Source organism: Manduca sexta, chromosome 25 (assembly GCF_014839805.1).
Source record: "Manduca sexta isolate Smith_Timp_Sample1 chromosome 25, JHU_Msex_v1.0, whole genome shotgun sequence".
Classification (NCBI taxonomy): Eukaryota; Metazoa; Arthropoda; class Insecta; order Lepidoptera; family Sphingidae; genus Manduca; species Manduca sexta.
In genome coordinates, this window is record NC_051139.1 from 14166491 (window position 1) to 14189176 (window position 22686).

At 32.5% G+C, this 22686-nt stretch overlaps 3 protein-coding genes across 3 annotated transcripts in view; 1 reads left to right on the forward strand and 2 right to left on the reverse strand.

Moving 5' to 3' along the window:
- LOC115441480 (glucose-6-phosphate 1-epimerase) overlaps positions 1 to 2694 on the reverse strand; it is a 40139-nt gene extending 37445 nt beyond the window's left edge. The window contains exons 1-2 of the mRNA XM_030166290.2: positions 2558 to 2694; positions 1572 to 1623 (exon numbers count right to left, since the gene is read on the reverse strand). Coding sequence (XP_030022150.1) covers positions 1572 to 1623; positions 2558 to 2624 — 119 coding nt within the window. The 5' untranslated portion in view covers positions 2625 to 2694. The remainder of the gene's footprint in view (positions 1 to 1571; positions 1624 to 2557) is intronic.
- Positions 2695 to 3547: 853 nt separating this feature from the next.
- On the forward strand, positions 3548 to 12328 carry LOC115441478 (protein disulfide-isomerase A3). Its single transcript, XM_030166287.2, has 9 exons — positions 3548 to 3861; positions 3941 to 4149; positions 4914 to 5142; positions 8248 to 8364; positions 8830 to 8962; positions 9190 to 9350; positions 10075 to 10306; positions 10675 to 10812; positions 11711 to 12328. The coding sequence occupies exons 1-9, from the start codon at positions 3713 to 3715 to the stop codon at positions 11819 to 11821; spliced, it is 1479 nt and encodes a 492-aa protein (XP_030022147.1). The 5' UTR covers positions 3548 to 3712; the 3' UTR covers positions 11822 to 12328.
- Positions 12329 to 15268: 2940 nt separating this feature from the next.
- On the reverse strand, positions 15269 to 18106 carry LOC115441477 (adenylate kinase isoenzyme 6 homolog). Its single transcript, XM_030166286.2, has 4 exons — positions 17900 to 18106; positions 17663 to 17814; positions 17126 to 17271; positions 15269 to 16244 (listed from the first exon to the last, which is right to left on the reverse strand). Exons 1-4 carry the CDS (start codon positions 17940 to 17942, stop codon positions 16055 to 16057), a joined length of 531 nt encoding a protein of 176 aa, XP_030022146.1. The 5' UTR covers positions 17943 to 18106; the 3' UTR covers positions 15269 to 16054.
- Positions 18107 to 22686: the final 4580 nt, after the last annotated feature.

Genomic DNA, 22686 nt, shown 5'->3' on the forward strand with positions numbered 1-22686 from the left:
AAATATCTACCTGCCTATGACAGCTTCATCAAAATCGGTTCGGCTGTTACAAAAATTTGCCCAAATAGACTAACAAAATATTGACGGAAAACTTTTTCTTCCGAAATCAGAGACACTAATTTCCTTTATTTGTTTAGATTTTATATTATTAACACTGGATATTACCCCGCCCTTGCGTGAAGCATTTCTTCAGAAAAGTTCCACAATGTGCCTTTTGGAGTTAAAAAAATACCTATTAACAAAGTAAAGTTATTAGAATTTACTTCAATCAGCACGACGAATGTCAGGACTAGTAAATAACAAATCTCGCCGAGAAATCTATTCATACTATAAAACAAAGTCCCTTCGCCGCGTCTGCCTGAACGCGATAAACTCATAAACTACAGAATTAATTTTCATACAGTTTTCACCAATGGACGAAGTCATTCAATAGGACGGCTAATTCATAATTTTTTTGTCGGGCAGAAAAAAAAAAGAAATATATTATGTTCTAGTACCCGAAGCCGTGGCAGGTCGCCTGTACAATATAATTATTTCGATTCTCGAAATAATATCTCGAAACAAAAACTTACCAATTATCCAGAGCATTTGTGAAACTGCAAATGGACTTTGAATACTCCTACATTTTTGTAAACCAAACGGAAATTCTATTGTGATGTACTTTCTACAAAGTTTAAGGTTTATTGCCTATATCGCTGGAAGGGTAGGTTGACACACAACTAGTACAACAAACATTCAGCGAGATTATTTTCGACATGCAGCAAGGCATTAACCTATTACCATATTGAACATCAATTCCAATCCTAAGTAATACGCGCGTAATTTTTTTATTTGAAACACTTGTACTTATATTTTTTTTCTTCTTAATATATCTACCTACATTAATTTATTTATAACTAGCAAAGAACCTCAATAAATAAAGATTTCATATTACCAAGCTTTTCGTCAGTAAAATGCATTTTTTTAACTAGGTATGTCAATTCCAGACTTCTGTTAGGTTTAAAAACAAATTAAGTGGTCAAAAGTAAAAAATATATTATTATAAAACATCCATCTAATAAGACTTCTAATTATAACAGTACTAGGCACAAATTAAAAAATTGAAATGTACAGGGCAATTATTATGTTGCCTTACTAAATGAAACCACATTAAGTATTTACCTCTGCTATCATTGTGCCAAAAATTATCTATGATGAATAAAAAATATATTTGTCAAAAATCCTAGTTTTAATTTTTATCATTTGCAGTTGAGTATGATTATAGCATGTGTTTAAGTGTATTTCTGATTGAAAGTTCATACATTGGATTATTGTTGCCACTACAACAAATTGTTTTCATGTAACAATAGTGGCCATTTATTTAATAATATTTACTTTGTTCAAATTTTAATTTTTTTTACATGTATATGCATAATAACTTATAGTAAACTGTTTCAAGAAGAAAAGTATATGGTTTCATTTAAAACTAATTTCATTTAATCCATGCTATCCACTTTATATTTTAACGGTATTTATAACTTGTATGTGTTTAAAGTATTACATTTTTATTAAAGTTGTATACAAGATCTTACCTTACAAATAACTGTTCTTGATTATTCACCCTCCATGATACTACCGTGGCACCTGCAGGCAAATATAAAAACAATTAAAATTATATGTATGAGCAACAATAAATTATAAAAAGTTTTTTTTAGTTATACAAAGGATGTAACTGATGTAGTAGAATATCTAATTTATGTACAAATACAAGACATGATGCATTGTTGTGTGAGAATACTGTATGTAAACCACACATGTTTATTACTTAAACATATAATAATTTACTATTTTCATTTATTTATTCTAATTATAATTACTTTTTATACATCATTGTGTAAGTTTAATTTTTACATATTCATTCAAATTAAATATAATAACTGATGAATTTAAATATTTAGAAACATTTTTAATAATAAAGTATGCATATTTTCAATATTATTCATGATAAAATTTAAGGAAAGCTGTGCTTCAAATATTTAATATATTATTCAAAAGGAAGCAATAAACATCAAATTATATATTAAAAACTTTTTCAAGCAAGTAATGAGAATTTGAGTTCAACCACTTAGACTAATTCAACCACATTGCTCAAATTACCAAAGTATTACCTATGTTTTTTTGTGAGTACATCAAATACCAACCTACAATTTAAAAGCAAGTATCTGCAGTTTACTTCCTACAATCCAATAGCCAAGGTCGCAGCCGCCGCAGACAACTAAATTCTATTCATTGAAAAAAAAACTCGTTACCTCACAACTAAGTACCTAGTACACGACCACTATTAATACGACGACGTCTCAACACATTTTTTTGGTACACTCAATAATATTCTAATATTTAGACAAAACTTAAATAAATTATTTATTTTTTTAATTTCCGCGCGCCTAACATCAAAATAAATAAAGAAGTTAAGGTTAGGCACCATCACAGAATATTATGCTGATATTACGAGTATATTTAAAAATGCTATATTATTATAAGATTGTATGTATAAGAAATTATCTTAATAGTTACTTACCGAAAAGATTTACGGTACAAGTTGTATTGTTGCCTCTATCGAGAACGACAACACTCGTCGCTGCCATTTTCCGTTTGACAGCGAAGCCAACTGACAAAAAGCGGTGACTTCGGTATTGCAAGGTTTTGAATCAAAATCTACGAATTGATAAAAAAAAAATATAACAAGGATTACCATACGTAGAGCTACGAAAAATAATATTCTGTAAGTTTAATACGGATTCATTTATATCATAATATAAATAACACTTCACGTAAAAAAAATATTCCAGATAAAATAAATAAACCTGATAGTCCACGTAAAAAAACAATATTTTTGTATATTTTTATATACAAGACTACATCAAAAAATCAAGTATTCTTGATTTATTCATACATCATACATCAATCATAATACATCAACTAGCGACATAGTTAGACAACTACTTAAAGCTTCAAAGCTTTATGTGGTTGTCTAACTGCTATAACTCAATCCTGGCGAAACGATACAGTGTGAGGTTAATAATTCTTATTATTTAAATTAGCACTATGATAAATGATCTAAAGTTAGAAATTGGTGCGCACTTAATCCAATGCGTAATTCTTCGGTCAGGCATATTATTATCCGAAAATTACAACCATCGTTATTACTCGTTAAAGCGAGTCCGATACTGCCGCTGGTATATCTGTATCAGACTGGTGTCAACAACGACTTCGTGAGCGGTAATCGGTAGCGGTAGCGGTAAGGGCCGTAAGGGCCTCTAATATTACAAAGAAATTTTTAAAAATTACACTGTGGAACTGAATTGTCTCTTTTATTTTGTAGCAACATTGTGTGATAGTTAGGTGTTGTTCTTTAAAAAAAAAAACAAATGATTTTTTATAGTAAAAGTATAATTTAAATTCTAAACATGTGTTTGATTTATGAGTGTTATAAATAAAATATTTAGGTAATCTTAATTTAAAAAAAAAATTACATTGTTTATTTTCCACAACCATTTACGAACGCGATTATAACGGACCAATCAGAATCAGCCAACGCTGTGCCGGCAAGTGTCATCGGCAGCATCATACGTGTATTTTTCCGGTTCTTGTCCTTTCTATAGCTCTTTCCTCAGGTTCACATAGACGGCGAGGAATTACGCACGGTTTTACGAAGAGCGCCTGTATAATAAAAATGTTAGGATCACTCAAGATAGTGTTGCTGTTAGGCGTAATATATTTATGCCGGGCTGCCGAAGAAGACGTGATTGATCTTACAGATTCCGACTTTTCGACAGTAATAGCTCAACATGAAACCGCTCTCGTCATGTTTTACGCTCCATGGTAAGTCATTCACATCTTACAGTGACTATATTGATGTGAAAAGTGTTTCATGGTCAATTAAACTATTATTAATTGATAGGTGCGGACATTGTAAGAGATTGAAGCCGGAATACGCGGTAGCGGCCGGCGTGCTCAAGAACGATGATCCTCCAGTGGCTCTGGCGAAGGTAGACTGTACTGAAGGCGGCAAGAGCACATGCGAACAGTTCTCCGTATCGGGATACCCCACACTTAAGATCTTCAGGAAGGGCGAGCTTTCATCCGAGTACAATGGACCTAGGGAGTCCAGTAAGTGTCAAAACTGCCATGTCATTACAACCACAATAAAAAAGTTTTGTGGGTAAAACTATAAAAACATCTTATAGACAGCATTTCATACAGTAAATTATTATCTGCAATAATTTTTGTAAACAATTACTTAATATGACTAATGTCCTTACTAGATTATAATGAATCACTTAATTGTTAAAAATCAATGTAGCCAATTCTTAAAACATACAAACAGATTTTGCCACAAATTGCCCAAATATCAATTCTTTCTAGAAGGTCTTTATTATACAGGGTGTTGTTTTTACACCTGTATATTGACAGCTACAATTAACACTATAGTAACTTAATAACGGCAAATTTACAGGAGAGTTACTTCCTTATTGAGCGATTTGTGGTATTCAAAAATTCTTAATTTTATAACAAAAAAAAAGAGATTTTGTAGACTTATGAAAAGATAAAGAAATAATAATTTTACATTCTATCAAAATTAGCCAAAGGTACATTTTGTGCAGAGTTAATAGCTGGTATCAATATAATTCAGTGTATCTGAAATCCAATATTAGTTCCGTCAATTCATGTGAAAAATTCAAAGTACCTACATTAAAAACTTTAATGATAATATGTTAATACTAAATTGATTATTTGTGTAAAGATAAACTACTTTTGGGTTTTTTTTTTTCAATTGTTTCTCACTACTGAAATCTTATATACTTTTATTTTATTTGATACAAAAAATAAATCTTTAACCATCTCAGGCTAATAATCACTTTTTCCATTATCAGATGGTATTGTTAAGTACATGCGCGCCCAAGTCGGACCCAGCTCCAAGGAACTCAAATCCGTTGCTGACTTCGAAGCTTTCACCTCCAAGGATGATGTGGTTGTCATTGGTTTCTTCGAAAAGGAATCAGACCTCAAGGGAGAATTCCTCAAGACTGCTGACAAGATGCGTGAGGAAGTCACTTTCGGACATTCATCGGCTAAAGATGTTCTGGAGAAGACTGGACACAAGTATGTTTTTGGTTTTTTTTTTGTTACAGTTGCTGTTATATAAAAAATAAGATTCAAACTTTATCCTGTTTTAAATCACATATAGGTGCTCATAATTATGACAACTTTTATGTGATTAAAATAAATAGGCAACAGAAACATAGGGTTTGCAGGTGATGAGATATATTTTATATCTGCCCGAATAGTGACCACCATATACAAGGTATTAAAACCTGCCATAATGACCCACGTAAATGTGAAGCCTAAGTTTATCCAGTCCCAACTGGCTGACGTAATTGTGTGAACTGTCCAGGGGTAATTAGTTTCCAAGATACCAACGGAAACTCATAAAAGAAACTAAATTAATTGAATTTAATTAACATTTTGCTCTTTTCTTTACAAAGACAGTAAAACATGTATTATATAAAAATATTATAATTACTGCAATATTTAAGTCAAAATTCTTGCATTTCAATCTGTTGATTTTAATAAAACAAACGAGTCTCTAAGAAATTAAATATTTCACAGTTGATCTAAGAAGCCATTTATCAATTTATAGGAGAATGACGTCATTGCTATTATGGCACATATGTGCGAGCGAGACAGCCAAACACTTTCACTATTTGCTTGAATATCCTGATTGCAACATTTAAAATATCCATTGATATCCCATTTTACAACTTATTTTGATGCTCTTTTTGATGTTTATTTTTCATTCATATTTTGTATTGTAACTTATTAAGAAGAAATTTTCAAATATTTTTAAAACTGTAGAAACTACATAGCAACAAATTCTTTAGACATTGGAAATATATTTTTATTTGATACCATTAGCCAATAAAATCGTTTACCGTTATTCGCATGTAACTATTAAAAGTGATAACTTATCATCATATCGTAAATTGTGAAGTGGCAGTTATATTGCGGCGTTGGATAAAGATTTTTTAACTTTGCCAACATTATTTCACATTTCCAAGAAATCTTTAGGTAATAATATATTCGTCCAAATTTTATTTCATTACATTATTTATTGTCACTTGTCGCTATTATTAGCGAGATATAGTAGAAAAAATGCTATGAAACGTACTTTCGTCCTATTTGAAATCGAATAGCCCGCTAACATAATTTTCGAAAGTGAGAAATATAAGGCTCGTTTACATTACTCCAATACAATGCGTTTGAAAAAGAAAGGTTTTGTCAATAAAGCTAAGCAAAACGAATACGAGTAGGTGTACAGTCAGCGCCAAAAATAGCTGAATAAATTCCAAATTTCAAAACACTTTTACACATTAACTTCAACCGAAGTATTCCGGTTTCTTTACCTAAAATAAAGTTGACCATTTAAAGTGTATTTTAGTGAAGAAAAAATAACTGTTGTTAAAGACACATAAGTTTAAAGGCGATTTGAAATTTTGCATTTGTTGAGCTATTTTTGTGGCTGACTGTACTTTAATAATGTGACATGTCTGATTTATCAATATGTATCCGATTGAGGGGTTATATTGTTTCCCACGCATTTCCGGGCTTAATTCAATGGTATTTGCTATGGTGTGGGGCGTGGACCTAGTCCGAGAAAATATCTGTTCGATACGATTATTACTATGATAAATTAAAGGAGTAAAATATCTCTAAAGTACACATAATTTAAATTTGCAACTAACAGTATTAGATAGACAATTCAATGAGAAATATTTGGGTAATTTAAAAGTTTCAAAAATACAAAAAAATATGTTTTGAATAAATTATTCGTAAATCTTAACATATTCCCTCCTTTACACGCGTGCCGACAAGTATAAACTGATCAGGCTATTTTTCTTATATACTTTTATTAATTTTATTAAAAAAAAAAATTACATTCCTGCTTTCACAAAAGAGCATCTTCATCTTATTATTTGCTATTACGAATAATACTTAAAATCGAACATAGTAAAATATCTTATTACTCAAGACCGTTTGCACGGGGACATGCCTTAAGTCGTAAGGCTTTTAAACTAACAGGCAACGATAGATGACTCAATACTATTCGCGTCACGGTGGGTAATGGCTTAAGTAAATATTCAGCTGTTTGCTGACCGGTGTCATTCACCTCCGCCGGCGAATTAAGCGGCCGGCGCGGTATGCCGGTAGAATATAGTTTAGTCTACAAATTATATTATTATGGTTACCAAAATGTCCGTGAAGTCCAACAGGCATTGAGTTTCTAAACGCAATTTTCCGCGATTTCATACTTCAGTAATTGTTTTATTTCCCCTTGTGATTGATTACGGTCGTCCTGTGTGATTGAAATTTATGTATATTGTTCACTTTCAAATACGTCTTGTTCTGATTATATAAATACATATAAAGTGCCAGCAGAAGCATAATAAAACTTGAAAATTAAACTATTTTATCGCAGTCTTAATAATTTAGTTTTCTCCCCAACTAAACTAATGTATTAAAATCCGAAAAATAGTTTAATTTTAAATCTGCGTCACATAAATACAACTAAGTGCTAATAGACCGGTTTTGAAAAAAACTGTACTATGAATATAATATTACACCTTATTTAATATTATAAACAAAATTTTACATACCAAGTTTATTGGTTATTCTCCTATATATCTACCATAAAATGAATTAACTACGCTAGTTTTCTCTATTTCTTATAATGTATATGATTTACCTTTACATGCGCCATAAATTTATATCTAGTGCATAACGAATGCAAACAAGAACTTTTCAATTTAAACGTGTAATACCTAGCAGAAACCATGACACGATTTTTAAAATCGATAACATGGATTAAAAATAAATTGTAAAATAAGGAAAAGTCCATTTTGCATCATAGTCAATAAATTTTAATAACCTTTTCCAAATGAGGAACAATAATAAGGTGTAAAATAGGACATTAAAATACATTATGTGAAACATATTTACAAATAACATAGTAAAACAATTCTTTTTTTCCATTGTATTACATATTTAAATTATGTAAAAATGTTTAATGATTGGAATAATCAAGTATTTACGCACCTATGAATAATGAACTCTACCATGTTTAAACCAGTTAGCAAATAGACCATATGAACAACAAAACAACATGTAACCAGTTACATTATCGTATTACATAAGAACAATTGTACACAGGAACAATGTGGTGTTGTACCGTCCCAAGAGGCTGCAGAACAAGTTCGAAGACTCTTCAGTGGTGTACGAAGGCGAGACCGAGAAATACTCGCTAAAGGCTTTCGTCAAGGAGAATTAGTAAGTTGATACTCTTGTTTGTAGACACAAGATATTGTGATGAAAGGGCTTAAGAACATGAATACTGTTTATTGTGAAGGGGGTATTGTTTGTTCCGCCATTTAGATTCGAGTATACAGGGTGTTATATTTTAATGATGAACAATATGTAGCAAATATGAACGTGTTTTACTTTATAGTGTATTCTTAATATAATTCGAAGCTTCTGTCTTCTACTGTTGTCAATATTCTAATAACTACAATATTGATTAAAGGTTTAAATGCCACTTCAATGGACACTGATGGGTTTTCGATACAATTATATTATAACAATAACAATGCTCTTATATATTTTAATAATACTTAATTCTTATAAATTGTGCACAATAAAACCAAACCAAATGTAAAAAAAAATTAAATATTCCTCAAACATTGTTCTTCGAATATTCACCGCAACCAATGCATTAAATAAACTGAAAACTTACAGCCACGGCCTGGTTGGCGTGCGTCAGAAGGACAACATCCAGGACTTCACCAACCCGTTGGTGGTCGCCTACTACGATGTCGACTACGTCAAGAACCCCAAGGGCACCAACTACTGGAGGAACCGTGTGCTCAAGGTAATAAGACATCAGTTTTGTGTATTAGATTTCTGAGTTTAGGTTAGTGTTATTCTTCCTTGAAGATTGTTGCTAATGAGTAATGATGTGTTGATAGATTTCTATATGGGTTATCCTTTAATGCTTGAAACCTCTCACACTTCTTTACTCAACAGACTCTATGAAGTTTAACAGGAAATGTTACTTAGATATGTTGATCCTAAAGTCCATAATCACTTTGCCATCAGGTCGCCAAAGAGATGTCCGAGGTAACATTCGCCGTCAGCGACAAAGATGACTTCACGCACGAGCTGAACGAATTTGGAGTTGACTTCGCAAAGGGTGACAAACCTATGGTGGCCGGACGCGACGCCGACGGCAACAAGTTCGTCATGAGCGCTGAGTTCAGGTTGGTAGCACTTGTCTTGACTGTACTGTAAAGCTATGGACTATCCATTCAAGTAGTTGCAAGTTTGGCAAGTTACTAAACTTACACATACTTGGTTTGTGGCGTAGTGTGGCTATATGCTATAAACAACATCCTAAATAATTTAAAAAAAAATTGATGTGCAGTAGACAGTTTTATTAAAATTTATTTAGATGCGAAATTACTTAATTACATATTATTATGTACACACAATAAGTATTGTAAGGACAAGGGCTGAGCCATAAAATAATTTGTATTATAATGAATGTCCAAATGTGTCATAATTTTAGGATCTAAAAATATTCCCTTATATTGTCGTTAACAAAAGAACGCATTTTATATTCGCATATACGCTACACTTGAACGTTCGTAATGAAGTGCCGCGCTCCATTAATTACATTTACATGTTTATCGGTATTTTAAAACACAGATAAGCCTTTCGATGCATTTTGTTTTAACATTTTGAAATGCGTATAATTAAAGTTAATCGTAAAAATAAGTTATGTCGAATAATTAAAATTATCTTTAATTGTATGTTTTCGACTTATCAATAATATGTAACAGGAAACTACTTCATTTTTACACAATATACTAGTTCTCCTGAAAAACTGCTATATTTTAGCACTAACACATCAAAGCATCACCAAGGAAATGAACAATCCATTCAAGCGCTTAAGTTCATCCAAAATAACATCTTCTTCAACAGCATTGAAAACCTACTGACGTTCGCCAAGGACCTGGTCGACGGTAAACTGGAGCCTTTCATCAAGTCGGAACCCGTGCCTGAGAGCAACGACGGCCCAGTGAAGGTTGCCGTCGGCAAGAACTTCAAGGAGCTGGTCACGGACAGCGGCCGCGACGCGCTGGTGGAGTTCTACGCGCCCTGGTGCGGACACTGTCAGAAACTAGCGCCCGTGTGGGAAGAGCTCGGTGGCAAGGTTAGTATGGGGATGACGTCATACTACTCTTTCTGTAGTCTGAATTCTGGTTGATTAACGGCCAATTTTAATGAACTATTTCAATCATAATCTTCGTTCCGATCCAGTGGATAAGCAAATCAAAATAAGTCAAGTAAATGTTTAAAAAAAAATCTTGATGCATTTTTGCGACAGATCAAAAATAACTATTGTGATAGTTTATTGAAAGCTGCGTTTAGTATATTATTTCTGATGATTTTATTTTCAAAATGCATTAGGGCTTTTTAGTATGGTGCACGCGAAATGGCACAAAAAGAAGTTTTACAATAATATATGATGTATTTTTAAATATAATTTTTGATAGCTAATGAATATGATTGTTCCAACAGCTGAAGGACGAAGCCGTGGACATCATCAAGATTGACGCGACTGCCAATGACTGGCCCAAATCTCAATACGACGTCTCTGGTTTCCCCACAATCTTCTGGAAACCCAAGGACTCTTCCAAGAAACCAGTCAGATATAATGTAAGTGCTGTGTTTGACAATTTTCTTGTACTACCATCAAGATTTTATGTTGATATTGGGTGATGAATATACATACATGATAATATTGAAACTAATCTACTGCTAAGGTTTCATATATTTAATTGTTTTAAAAACGTGCTTAGAAATTATTTTATAACAATGTTGATGCAGACATGATCAATTCCCAAATATATTCCGATGTACCATCTTTTTTTATATATATGGCAATGTGACCCTACTGTATCTGATGGTAAGTGAAGTGGGGTCCAATAGACAGTCGACACAATAGGGTACCGGACTCATTTTTGTTCTTTACTATTATCAAATATTTACGTTATATAAATTATAACACAAAAGGAATTATTAAAATCTGGTAAAAAATCAACAAGTTATAAGTCTTTGAATTTCGGTGCAAGGGGTAGTTAACAAGAAACAGAAAAGAGACAAAATATCCACATGTGACGTCATTGGGAATTACGACGCGTGCGAAAGAAAGAGATGAAGCGATATCCCCACATCGTGCCCACTTCTGCACGTTACAATATTTTAAATATGAATTACTCGCTCATTTTTTAACCAATTTTTATGCTGTTTTCTCAGACGTGCTTCTTTTTCGTATTAAAAGCCATTACATATAGAATAATGTACAAAATCAAGCATAGGCCGGTCCCCTATTATACCGGTCTGTTAGAACCAGATATACACATGCTTTATTAGTATAGTGGTTGCTATCCAGGCTGATATAAAATATATCCTACCAGCAAAATGGTTACTGAGGGAGTCTGCTATTCCAGTATGCCATCGCAATTTACAGCCAGAAGTTTGTGTATTGCAATATCTGCTGCGAGTCCAGTATTATTTGTAATTGCATTTAAACTTACAATGTTCAACATTCCAGGGTGGCCGCGCTCTAGAAGACTTCATCAAATACGTATCAGAACAAGCCAGTGATGAGCTGAAGGGTTATGACAGAAAGGGCAACGCGAAACCCAGCAAGGAGGAGCTGTAGAATAAACATTATAGATCTGTGTGCGAGTGGACTGAGTGATTTGCGGTTAAATCTGTGTGAGACATTGTGGCATGCGGTTGCAGTGACCCTAATTTACTGGTTCAGTTGTAGAACACAAGATAGATTTGCAATACACTAACAAATAAATACCCCTTTTTTATTGATTACATCAAGGGGCTTGTAACATATTTTAAAACCAGTGAAAAACTGTATGGCAGATTTTAATATCTAAACTAACTTTATATTTAAGTACAGAAATATATTTATTACAAGTACAGTTATAGGTCTGGTATACATGTCAATATATCTGTAGCTGCATGCCGCTATGTTTGTCCTGCCGCGTTCCAACTGTGTGTGTGATACAGTAAGAATATTATAATTTTGTATGTAAACTCATTTATCGAGTTTAAAGCGTCAGTTTTATATATTTTAGTTTCGAAATACAGTAATATTGAATGCATTTCTTAAACGTCGGTGGAGTAATTAATAAATTAGGTTGTATTTGTACACTGTTTTTTATTTACCTGTCAATATAAAGTTCATATACCTGCTTATAATTAAAAAGAAACTTATATAATTACAATTTAATGTTAAGAGCGTTTACGTGCCGCGCGTGAAGTCAACTATAGGTAATTCTTCGCAAAATTCACTCACACAGAGCCGTTGCGTAGCTGTGTGCGTAGAGTTAGCGCGTCGGCTATCTTTATAGTCAGACCAACCAATTTTGATCTTTTCGCTTTAATTATCTAATTGGAATGTAACTTATGATTTATGAATTTATGATAAATGAAGAATTCTATTATTATATATATAAGAATTCATCATGAAATAGTTTATATGTATCATTTTGTAATTATAAAAAAATAAACATTTTTAACAAATTTTAACGGCAATTTTACAAATTGTTTTTTCACTTTTAAATGCAAATGCATTTGCATTTAGAAAGTACCCTTTAGTAAAGTGGAGCTCATCATGAAGCCGAAAGATAGGCACCAGAACTCCGTAATCAGACAATAAATCAGGAAAATTACTGTGCTACGATGTTTATAATGGACCACATAATTACTCCATAGATCTGCAGTTTTTAATATTTAGCGTATTGAAAGTTTAAATTAAGTCATTAGAAATTACATATTGGAATTTATATTTTGAGTCAGAAGGTGTATGTAATGGGATGTCATTTTTAGGTGTATAACTAAAAAGTGAGAAATAAAAGACTTCTTTTTTTATATCATATCAGAAACGATCACGATGGAGGAAAATGGCGTCAGATTTCTGTAACCACCCCTCCCCTACCGACTACTGCAGTCGCCCACCTACTAACCACAGAGCGCGCTGGTGCTACCGTGGCCCGCACGATTCTAATAGTTGGCCGCCAATACAGCGGGTACCGCATACAACCGCGCACCCCGCGGGCGTAAAACGAGTGTTGAAATGTGCGTTTAGTCCATTGAAATGTTACAATTTAAGGACCGAATATTGCATTTCTTGGAGGACACAATTTTATTTTTGGGCCATGTGTGGGGGGTCAATAGAAGCTTAACCTCAAGTTTGTGGGGTCGCCACCCTTGTCCTCCGGCCGCCATCTTGGAAAAAGGGGTGAAAACACTTTTTTCGCGATATCTCGGAAACTATACGTCTTACAAAATTTTTGTAAAGCCATACTTAATTTGTAGCAAATTGTTTTGCCTGCAAATATGTTTTTTTTTCTCCTTTATCCCCAAATGGTAACTCATACCTTTTCTACCTGCATAACATTCGATAAGTTAAATTTGGTAAGTTCTATGGCAAAGAAAAGAGTTAGGAATAAATAAGTAAAGTTGTACGAATTTAACAAAAAAATTGTAATAATATTATATTTACAATAAAAAAAATCAAAAATAAGTTAAACATTTTGTTTCGACCGGATTCTCATGAGCATTGACGAACCCGGTAAACTTTGGAGCGCTGTAACAGCGTTTTAAATGAATGAAATAAAAAAAAAATATAGGGAACAATTTTCCTCAAAAGATCATTTACAAGTTAGTTTGAGGTAATTTTTTTGTAAAATGTAAAAAAGTTATAGAGCAAAAAGAAAACTTTTATAAACATTTTCTCACATTTTTGCTTATAACTTCTTTAATTTTTAATTTAGGGCAAAAAGTTATATAAACATATTTGTAGGCAAAACAATTTGCTACAAATTATGACTTTACAAAATTTATGTAAGACTCATAGTTTCTGAGATATCGCGAAAAAGTGTTTTCACCCCTTTTCCATGATGGCGGCCAGGGGACAAGGGGGCGACCTCACAAACTTGAGATTAAGCTTCTATTGACCCCCGACACATGTTCTAAAAATAAAATTGGGTCCTCTAAAAATACAAAGCTCATGTAACATTTCAATGGGCTAATTGTTTTTAGCTTAAGGTTCAATTTTTTCCTTCGAGTAACTATGCTCAAGTGTTTAATGAGTAAAAAAAGCAACAACCATACTACAGACGCATGTTATAACATTAGTACATCAATCTTTTAGCTTTTGCTTTAGCCGAAGTTTCAGCGTTGTTACGTTTCCTTTTCTTGCCTAGAAATAGCTTTACTTCCCATTGTGTCTGAAACATAATAATATAATAATAATTTATAGTAACTACTAAAATTATTGTCAATCATTAAAGAAAAAATATTTTACTTACTAAAGTACTAAGATGTGGCAATCACTGTATACACGTAACTATTTTTCTACGCACAGCAAAGTCCAACTGGAGTCTCGCCGGAGCGACGAGCGATACGTCCTCTCTCTAGAAAGCCTCAAGGCGGACTAATTTGAAACGATTTGCGCGTTGCGTTTTATAGTGGTATTTAAAATATTTATAGAAAAATAACAGAACTAATTTTGTAGAATTTTTAAATTGTATGTTTTTAAGGAGATGTTCTTCTATTATAGTAATCCAATATTATATTCAATTAAGTAAGGTATAGTGATAAAAAAAAATCATTTAAATGACCAACATTTTTGAAATTTTCGAATTCTTTAAATTTTTATTTCTCATGAATTAAACATAAAAAGATATTTTTTCTCTACTAACTTTTTTTCTTCAGGATCTTTTTAGTTAGATAAAAATAACATATTGTTATGTTCCTTAGTGGTTTAAGATATTTTGAGCTTCGAAATAGACGTTCGAAGCGCAAATTTGAAAACCTCTGTTCAGTAATCATTAAACAATTTACAAATACTCAATAAATCTAAAAATTTTCTCTACTAACTTTTTAGACAACAAAATTTTCTATAATAATTACTAATTCATATGTTTTTAAAATAATGTTTTGATGGATATTATCTCCTTCGAAAAGTGCTGTTTTTGAGACATACGGCGCGCGGATGCGTAAACGCTCTTAACAAATTAGAACATAAATAGTTAAAATCAATTATCAAGCAAAGAAAGCAAATAAAACTCATATCTTTATTTAATAAAATAATTTATTTCTTGAATCTGTTAACATGCCTCTGTAATCAACAATTTCATTGAAGATCTCTTTCATTTTTTTAATTTTTAGTTTAGTTTAACAAATTATATTTTACTTCATGAAATATACAATAAAAGTAATTATGCTAGTTTAGCAAGGCTATCATCTTGTTGAATAACAAATTGACATTGTTTCTACAGTGTCCACAGAACACACCTTATACTTAATTACATAGAGTGAAATTAAATATTTTGCTGGATCATTACCCAATTTGCAATAAGATTATATTATTTTTACCAACTTCAAAAAAGGTAGAGGGGTCTACATTTTTTTAAACCATCCTGCCAACTATTAATCGAGCTGCAGTTTTCATATGAAAACAGAAATACATGCTCCCACACATCAGTTATATAACATAATATATATTTAGGCTAATTTTGGAATTATGTATATAAATTAAACCAAATACTTTTTAAATTACTTTGTCATTGATATTTATTTGCTTAAAAACTTACACTTCTTTTATTTCACATCTATGTTTTGAGTAACTTATTGTCATATTATTTTGAAAATAAGTTGTTTTATTTAGTAACGCAATATTAATAAAACCCTGTACAACATAGCATCCTGTAACATATGCCATATTTGTTGCAATTTACTGTTATATCTCTTGATAAAATCTTAACATATAACTGCAATGTGTGGAAGCTCCATTACACAATGCTTGCTTCATGGCTGTACTATTAAGATAATAGTAATAAATAAAATAATAACAAACAACTATATGTGGCTATATATTTTCTTCTCTCCACCTTTCAATCCACTCCACAATAGCATCAACATTCGCCTGAAGTTGGTCATCGGAATCATTTTGTAACTCAATCACTATCTCTGGCTTGTATGAATTTTGTGCCTCCTCTAATACTGTTTCAAATATCTCACATTGTATATTGTCTTCTAGTTTCTTGCCTGTGTAACCCCTGAAAAAGCAAAAATTAAGATGGTAATCACTACATAGTATAAAACAAAGTCGCTTTCTCTGTCCCTATGTGTGCTTAAATCTTTAAAACTACGCAACGGATTTTGATGCAGTTTTTTTTAATAGATAGAGTGATTCAAGAGGAAGGTTTATATGTATAATAACATCCATTAAATAGTGGAGAAATATAGCACCCGTGCGAAGCCAGGGTGGGTGGGTCGCTAGTTGTAAATATTTCGATAGGTAATGTGTGTATATGATGGACGCATTTATAAAAATGAAAATAATTGATGTAATTTTATAACTGTTTTTATGAGATAATATGGATTGCTATATATCTATGGGATCATCATTATAGTCATCATAAAAACTTAGGCATTAAAAATTCATACGGGACAAGATAGTGAATAAAAAACAATAAAAATTCAAATTTGTCTCAATCATTACCAATACTTGTGTATTGTGCATATCAGTGGTGAAAGATCAAATTTTCAGAAATGGAACCTGACATATAGAAAGTAATATGTATAAATGCAGTCTGCAAGACATTCTAATGAGAATTAGATTCTACATGAAGAGAAGCAGGCAGGAATTGGGTTATATGGACCCATTCCCACTGACCCATATAGCAGTGGCAAAGGGTGAAATTTTCTTAAAGGGAACCCAACACAACATATATGTACTAATACAAATACAGTTTGCAAATCATTGTTCTAGTAGTTTGATTTTATATAAATTATGAAAGGGAAGGCAGCAGGAATCAGATTATATAGACCATTCACCACTGCCATATAGTAATCCTTGTATATTTTAAACTGGTATGGGACCTAATTAATATAATTATCATGCATTCAAAACATTTAAAATAGTTCGATCTATTACCTTGCTGTAAGTCTGTCATACAGAGCTGTGTTGTTAGTTCTGATCACAAACACACCATCAAACCATCTTTCAGGGAAGAAATCACAACCGTGGTATTCAACTATGTTACCTCCCTTAGCCATCATACCTTCCATGTGGTCCATTAACTGAAAAATAGAATATCCAGATGTCTAAATCATGCTTGGCAAATATGTGTTTAAAATATTATGTGGGCGTGTGATAAATGTATATAATGCATTATTATGTTCTTGCACTGCCTAAGGTAAGTGGTGGAGAATGTCTATAGCAAGTATTTTTTTTATTTCAAATTAACCAGGATACAACATATATAATAATAATAATAAATTAAGGAATTATAAGTTATGCTGAAACGCCTTACTTTATTTATGTTAGGTAATCTGGAAGGCTTTAAACATCGCGACTCGTTGCATGAGTTACTATATTTGGTTTTTAGTTGGTATCCAGTTCAATACAAATAAAAATGATACTATGTCACATTATTTTTTTAAACTGCAATCAATAAATAATTTCAGGTACCTTGTCTTCATTTAAGAACGGGCACTGGTACTCTGGATCGAATTCATCCAAACAGTTAAATTCTGCTGCAAGCTTCGATACTTCTCTCCATATCAGCTCGGTTCTTTCTTCAAGTATTCGGCATATTGTAGATTTACCCACTCCAGGTGTACCTGAAATATTAAATTCACATATTCAAATAAAATAGATTCGCAGATATTACACGTGGTTACAAACTTATATTTGAGTAGTACTTGCCTGTTATTAGAATGTTAGGTATCCTCCGGGAAGTAGGGACCATCTTTGTGTTTAAAGAAATTCTAAATTCATACAACTACAATTTAATATTGTTAAATTCGCTCCAGTTTAGGTAGTAAGCCGCATTAAAGAAAAGTATAACACGAGCTACAATTCACAACAGACAACACATGTAAATATGTCAGACAGAATGTCAGACGACTAGTGACATTTCATTGAAATGACACTTGATGCTGAACAAATATTCTTGACAGTTTCTTCTCATGCCGGCGCCACACATAGCAAAAATATTTGAACACTTATTTGAACATTTGTTTGAACACATGTGTGGCACGGGTATTTGTATTATTGCGTATTTGTGCAAAGTTTGTTTAAATGTTTGCGTATTTGCCATTTGGTATCAGTTTTTCGACCACACATCAAAGCGTCCTAAGTTAAAACCTTTGTGTATCCTGCCACACTTGCACAAAGTTCAGTTTTATGGAGTTGCTTGAAAGAGAACCGATTATATGAAAACCTAAAAATAAAAGCCATAAAAATTGGTATTTGGTCAGTGTCGCCTGGATGAGAATAACAAGTAAATTGTTATCTTGCTCCATATCTTAGTTTTTAGTTTATTTTTGTATAGGAACATGTAATAAATAATTATATTCACAAACAGTACAAGTAGACCGCGTTCACAAAATCGCGGTCCATCGTGTTTGTTGTCTCTTTGAATACGGTGAGCGAATTTATTTCCAAAGCCTGTGTGGTAGGTGAAAAACTATGTTTAGTAGTGTGGAAAAGTCTTTGTTCAAATATTTGTCTGTATGTGGCTCCGGCATCAGAACAATAATGAAGCTATAGAAACATGCTGATATATCTACGCTGTTTATATAGATACTACATTATCTTACGGGTTGGACTTTATCCACCAGAAATTTAAAAAAAACAGGTGATAGAAAGTGATGCAGACTCATTCACGCATTCGAAATTTATAGGGTTATCAATTCTTCGTCTTTATCATATTTACATATACATACTTTTTACTGGCGGTAGGTCTCTCACATGTGAAAGTCAACCTGCGTAGGTACCACCGCAATGTCTATTTCTGCCACCAAGCAGCAGTGTGTAGTCCCTGTTGTGTTCCGCTTCGAAGGACATTATAGCCAGTATACCTACTGGACATAATAAGACTTAACATCTCATGTCTCAGGATGGCGAGCGCAGTGAAATACCAAACAATATTTTGTAATTCAAGGTTGTTGGATGGTGTTTCTACTGTTTATGGGCGGTTGTAGCGCTTACCATCAGGCGAATGGCAAGCTCGTCTCGTCATTACATTATTACACACATTAAATATTTACATTACAATAAAAGAAATACAACAAGAAAAAGGAACACCAAAGGAAATGAGTTGACTTACGTAACTTATCGACTGGTTTTCTGTATTTAGTTATTAATCTAAGGTGTTATTCAAATTACTTTTTCTGTGGTTACATTTTTGACCGAGCTAATGTGTTCAGCATGTCGTTATGAATTCACATTATGAAAGTTAACTAACCACGCATATAATTTTATAATACCTCATACATATTTTGATCTTTTCAAGAATAAGAATGATACTGGAAAACATTATGAATTCTGGAATGGCAAAATCAATATTACGAATTATCAATATTTGTCTCTACATAATACCTATGTACATTTTATATATCGGTTTAGGATCCATTTTTACGAAGATCAATCCCGTTCCCGTTTTCATAACGATATTCCGGATGTGTATGCCAAGCCCTATTTTTTCTGAACCTAAGCAGTTTAAGCCCTCCTCAAAAAGATGGCGTTGAGGACTTACTCAAATGGCTCAAAGGACGAGTTGCCAAAACTATTAAAAAACGTACTTAAAGAAAACAAAAGTGACGTAACAACATAACCTAAAAATAAAATTTAGAATTTTTTCTTCAAAAAGCAACTTGTTTAAGGAAATGCTATTACTTCTGTAAACACTACTTTTTCAGCAGTGTTATAATGCGCATTTACAAACCTCGAGGTATAACAACTGGTCAAATTATTCTTTGTACAATACTAGGCTTTGTCGGAGGGGTCTACATTTGGCAGCCTTTATTTGTCGATTTTTTTAAAGAACGCAATAGATTGGCTGAATTAGCAGCAGAAGAAAGTGACGTGAAAAAAGTTTCTGAATAAATAATGGGGCGCTTCGAAGTATGGTTTAGGTCATCTTCGCCTGTAACCAAACTCCTTATGGCTATATCTATAACTTCTGGAGTGGTAGTGTGCCACAGAATGTTTTATGCTCCTTATGTGCGAAGAAAGAGATACCGAGAAGCTGAACAATGGGCAAATGCGATACTGGAGCAAGAAGAAAATGCGGAGTATGGCCAGGACGGGACTAACAACATCTCCTATTAATCTGAAATTTGTGCATAATAATTATTGTAGGTAGTGTACTATTAAATATAAATTCAAGTTCTTCGTTGTATTATTTATAAAATGACCTACCAAATAAAGTGTTATTGTAAATATCTTTTACTGAGAGGTTTTTGAGCCATAAGCGCCCATAATCCATTATATTACTTTACAATTTATTAATTTGGTACTTATTTAATGGTGAATTTGCTTTATATACCCATTAGGCATAGAGTGTTCTGAGTAGTGTGTACCTATTGAAGTGTGCTGCTTACGTTGTCATCGATCAACTATTATTCTTATAAGTTAAGTATATGCAAAAGGAAGGCAGATGCTCAGGCACAATATGCTACTTAGATCTTAAACATTGTATATTTATACCTCTAGCAGTTATTACCTATGTATCTACTCCTCATTTATGATCAGTAGAAAAGCATGAGTTTTATTAATAAAAATGAATTGCTATAACTGTGCCCGTAAGGTATATAAATAATTAAGTAAGTACATAATATTATTAACCCACTTAGGTATTGAAAAATGTAGAATCACTAAATTCCTTTGCATCGAAATGGTCCTTACGTCTTCGGAAGAGGAAATAAAGATAGAAGAAAGATTCCTCAGATGAGAGAAAAGGAGTAACCTTTTAAATACTATACTGTATTAAGTAATTTATTTTATTGTATCCATATTTTGCATATTCCTATCTAATATAATGGAGACGCCTAATAGCACCTACGTAGCAATAAACTTCAATTATACACATTTGGAATTTGCGGTTCGTAGGGCGTTGCCCGTCGGCTGGTAACGCGCACGCGTAATGCACAACTGACAACACACCTACGCTAAAATCGTTTCTACATTCTAAAGCAATGTCAATGTAGTAGGTTTTACAACCAATTTGGTACTATAAAAATTTACATTTATTAAGAATGATTATAATTTTTGACCAATAAGGAAGCCACATCATCATCATAGCCTAATTTTATTTCAATGTACGGTTAGCGCAGCACCAATTTTGTGCATATGAGCGATTTACCTATAATGCTAAGGGTCTATAAAAATATGAAGCCAAATTAATATTGTTAATTCATTGAATTATTATTTATACTTACTTTAAATTTGTTCTTGAATAGGTAGGCATCTACGTGTGATTCTTAAGACTCATTGATTATCTACAAAACATCTTGGAATTATCTTTATATAATAATTATTTACATAAAGCAAATTTGTATAAAATGTAATAGCATACTGAGCAGTGATCAATAAGTTACCGTAACAAAATTATATGAGTAGGAAAAAACCTATACAGGTACCCATCGTGCGTATGACCAATAATTTTGCCAGCTAGTTTAATGACCTCATACAAAAAAAGAGGTGATCTAGATAATATGTAGATACCTACGTCATGTCTCCTAAATCACTTTCTAAATTTAGTTTCTAGTTGGAAAGTAGGTACTTATACTTAATCAAAAGATTTGATTCTTTTGTGATTGCTAATTATATACCTACGTACAAGACACTTACCGTTTGTAGACATAAGTATTATCGAATTCATAAGACAGGAATAAATGCGTGTCTCAGTTTGATATTTCATCCGAAAACTTTACACGAAAGGCAACCGCAAAACAGTCATGAAGCATCGGTGTGATTGTTAATCACACACCGACTAATTATTGCATCGAGTTTTATGTTTTAAACACGATTAGATTAAGGGGCCTGACCATGTAAGATTCAGATATCAGTCTCCCTTATATCTTTAATTACTTATACTTGTGGTAAGCAGAGCTTCCGTTTTGTTGCAATAAAATACATAAGTATAGATTCTTAGGGGCCGTTCAATTATTACGTAACATAATTTGGCGGGGGGGGGGGGGGGGTCTTGTAAAACGTTACGATGCGTTACAAAAATCTTCAAAAATTGCGTTACGTAATACTTGAACGGCCCCTTTACCAATAAGTTAAGTAATTCCCAAAGATCATATCATATTTTGAAAAATAAAATTACTAGTGCTTAAAAGTATTTTAGTTTTGAAACTTGTATAGGTATAAGTACTAATAAGAGTTTGTCTATCGTGTAAATCACTAAATTACTTCCTAATCCAATACCTAGTTCCAAAAAATATTTTGGGAAATGTTTAAGAATATAAGTACCCACTTAAGTAGGTACCTTGAAAGACTAACCTCGAGTCACTATACTTATATTATTGAAATAATGTTATGAAATCCCTTGCATATCCCTGCGAGCTGACTCAAATAATGCATTACTCATTTCAGTAGCAGTACGTAAGCAGTAAACATTTCAATGGATTCGTAACTCTGGTAAATTGCGGGTGTGTTGCGCCATACATAGAAAATGAATTTAAATCCTAATTATTGACATA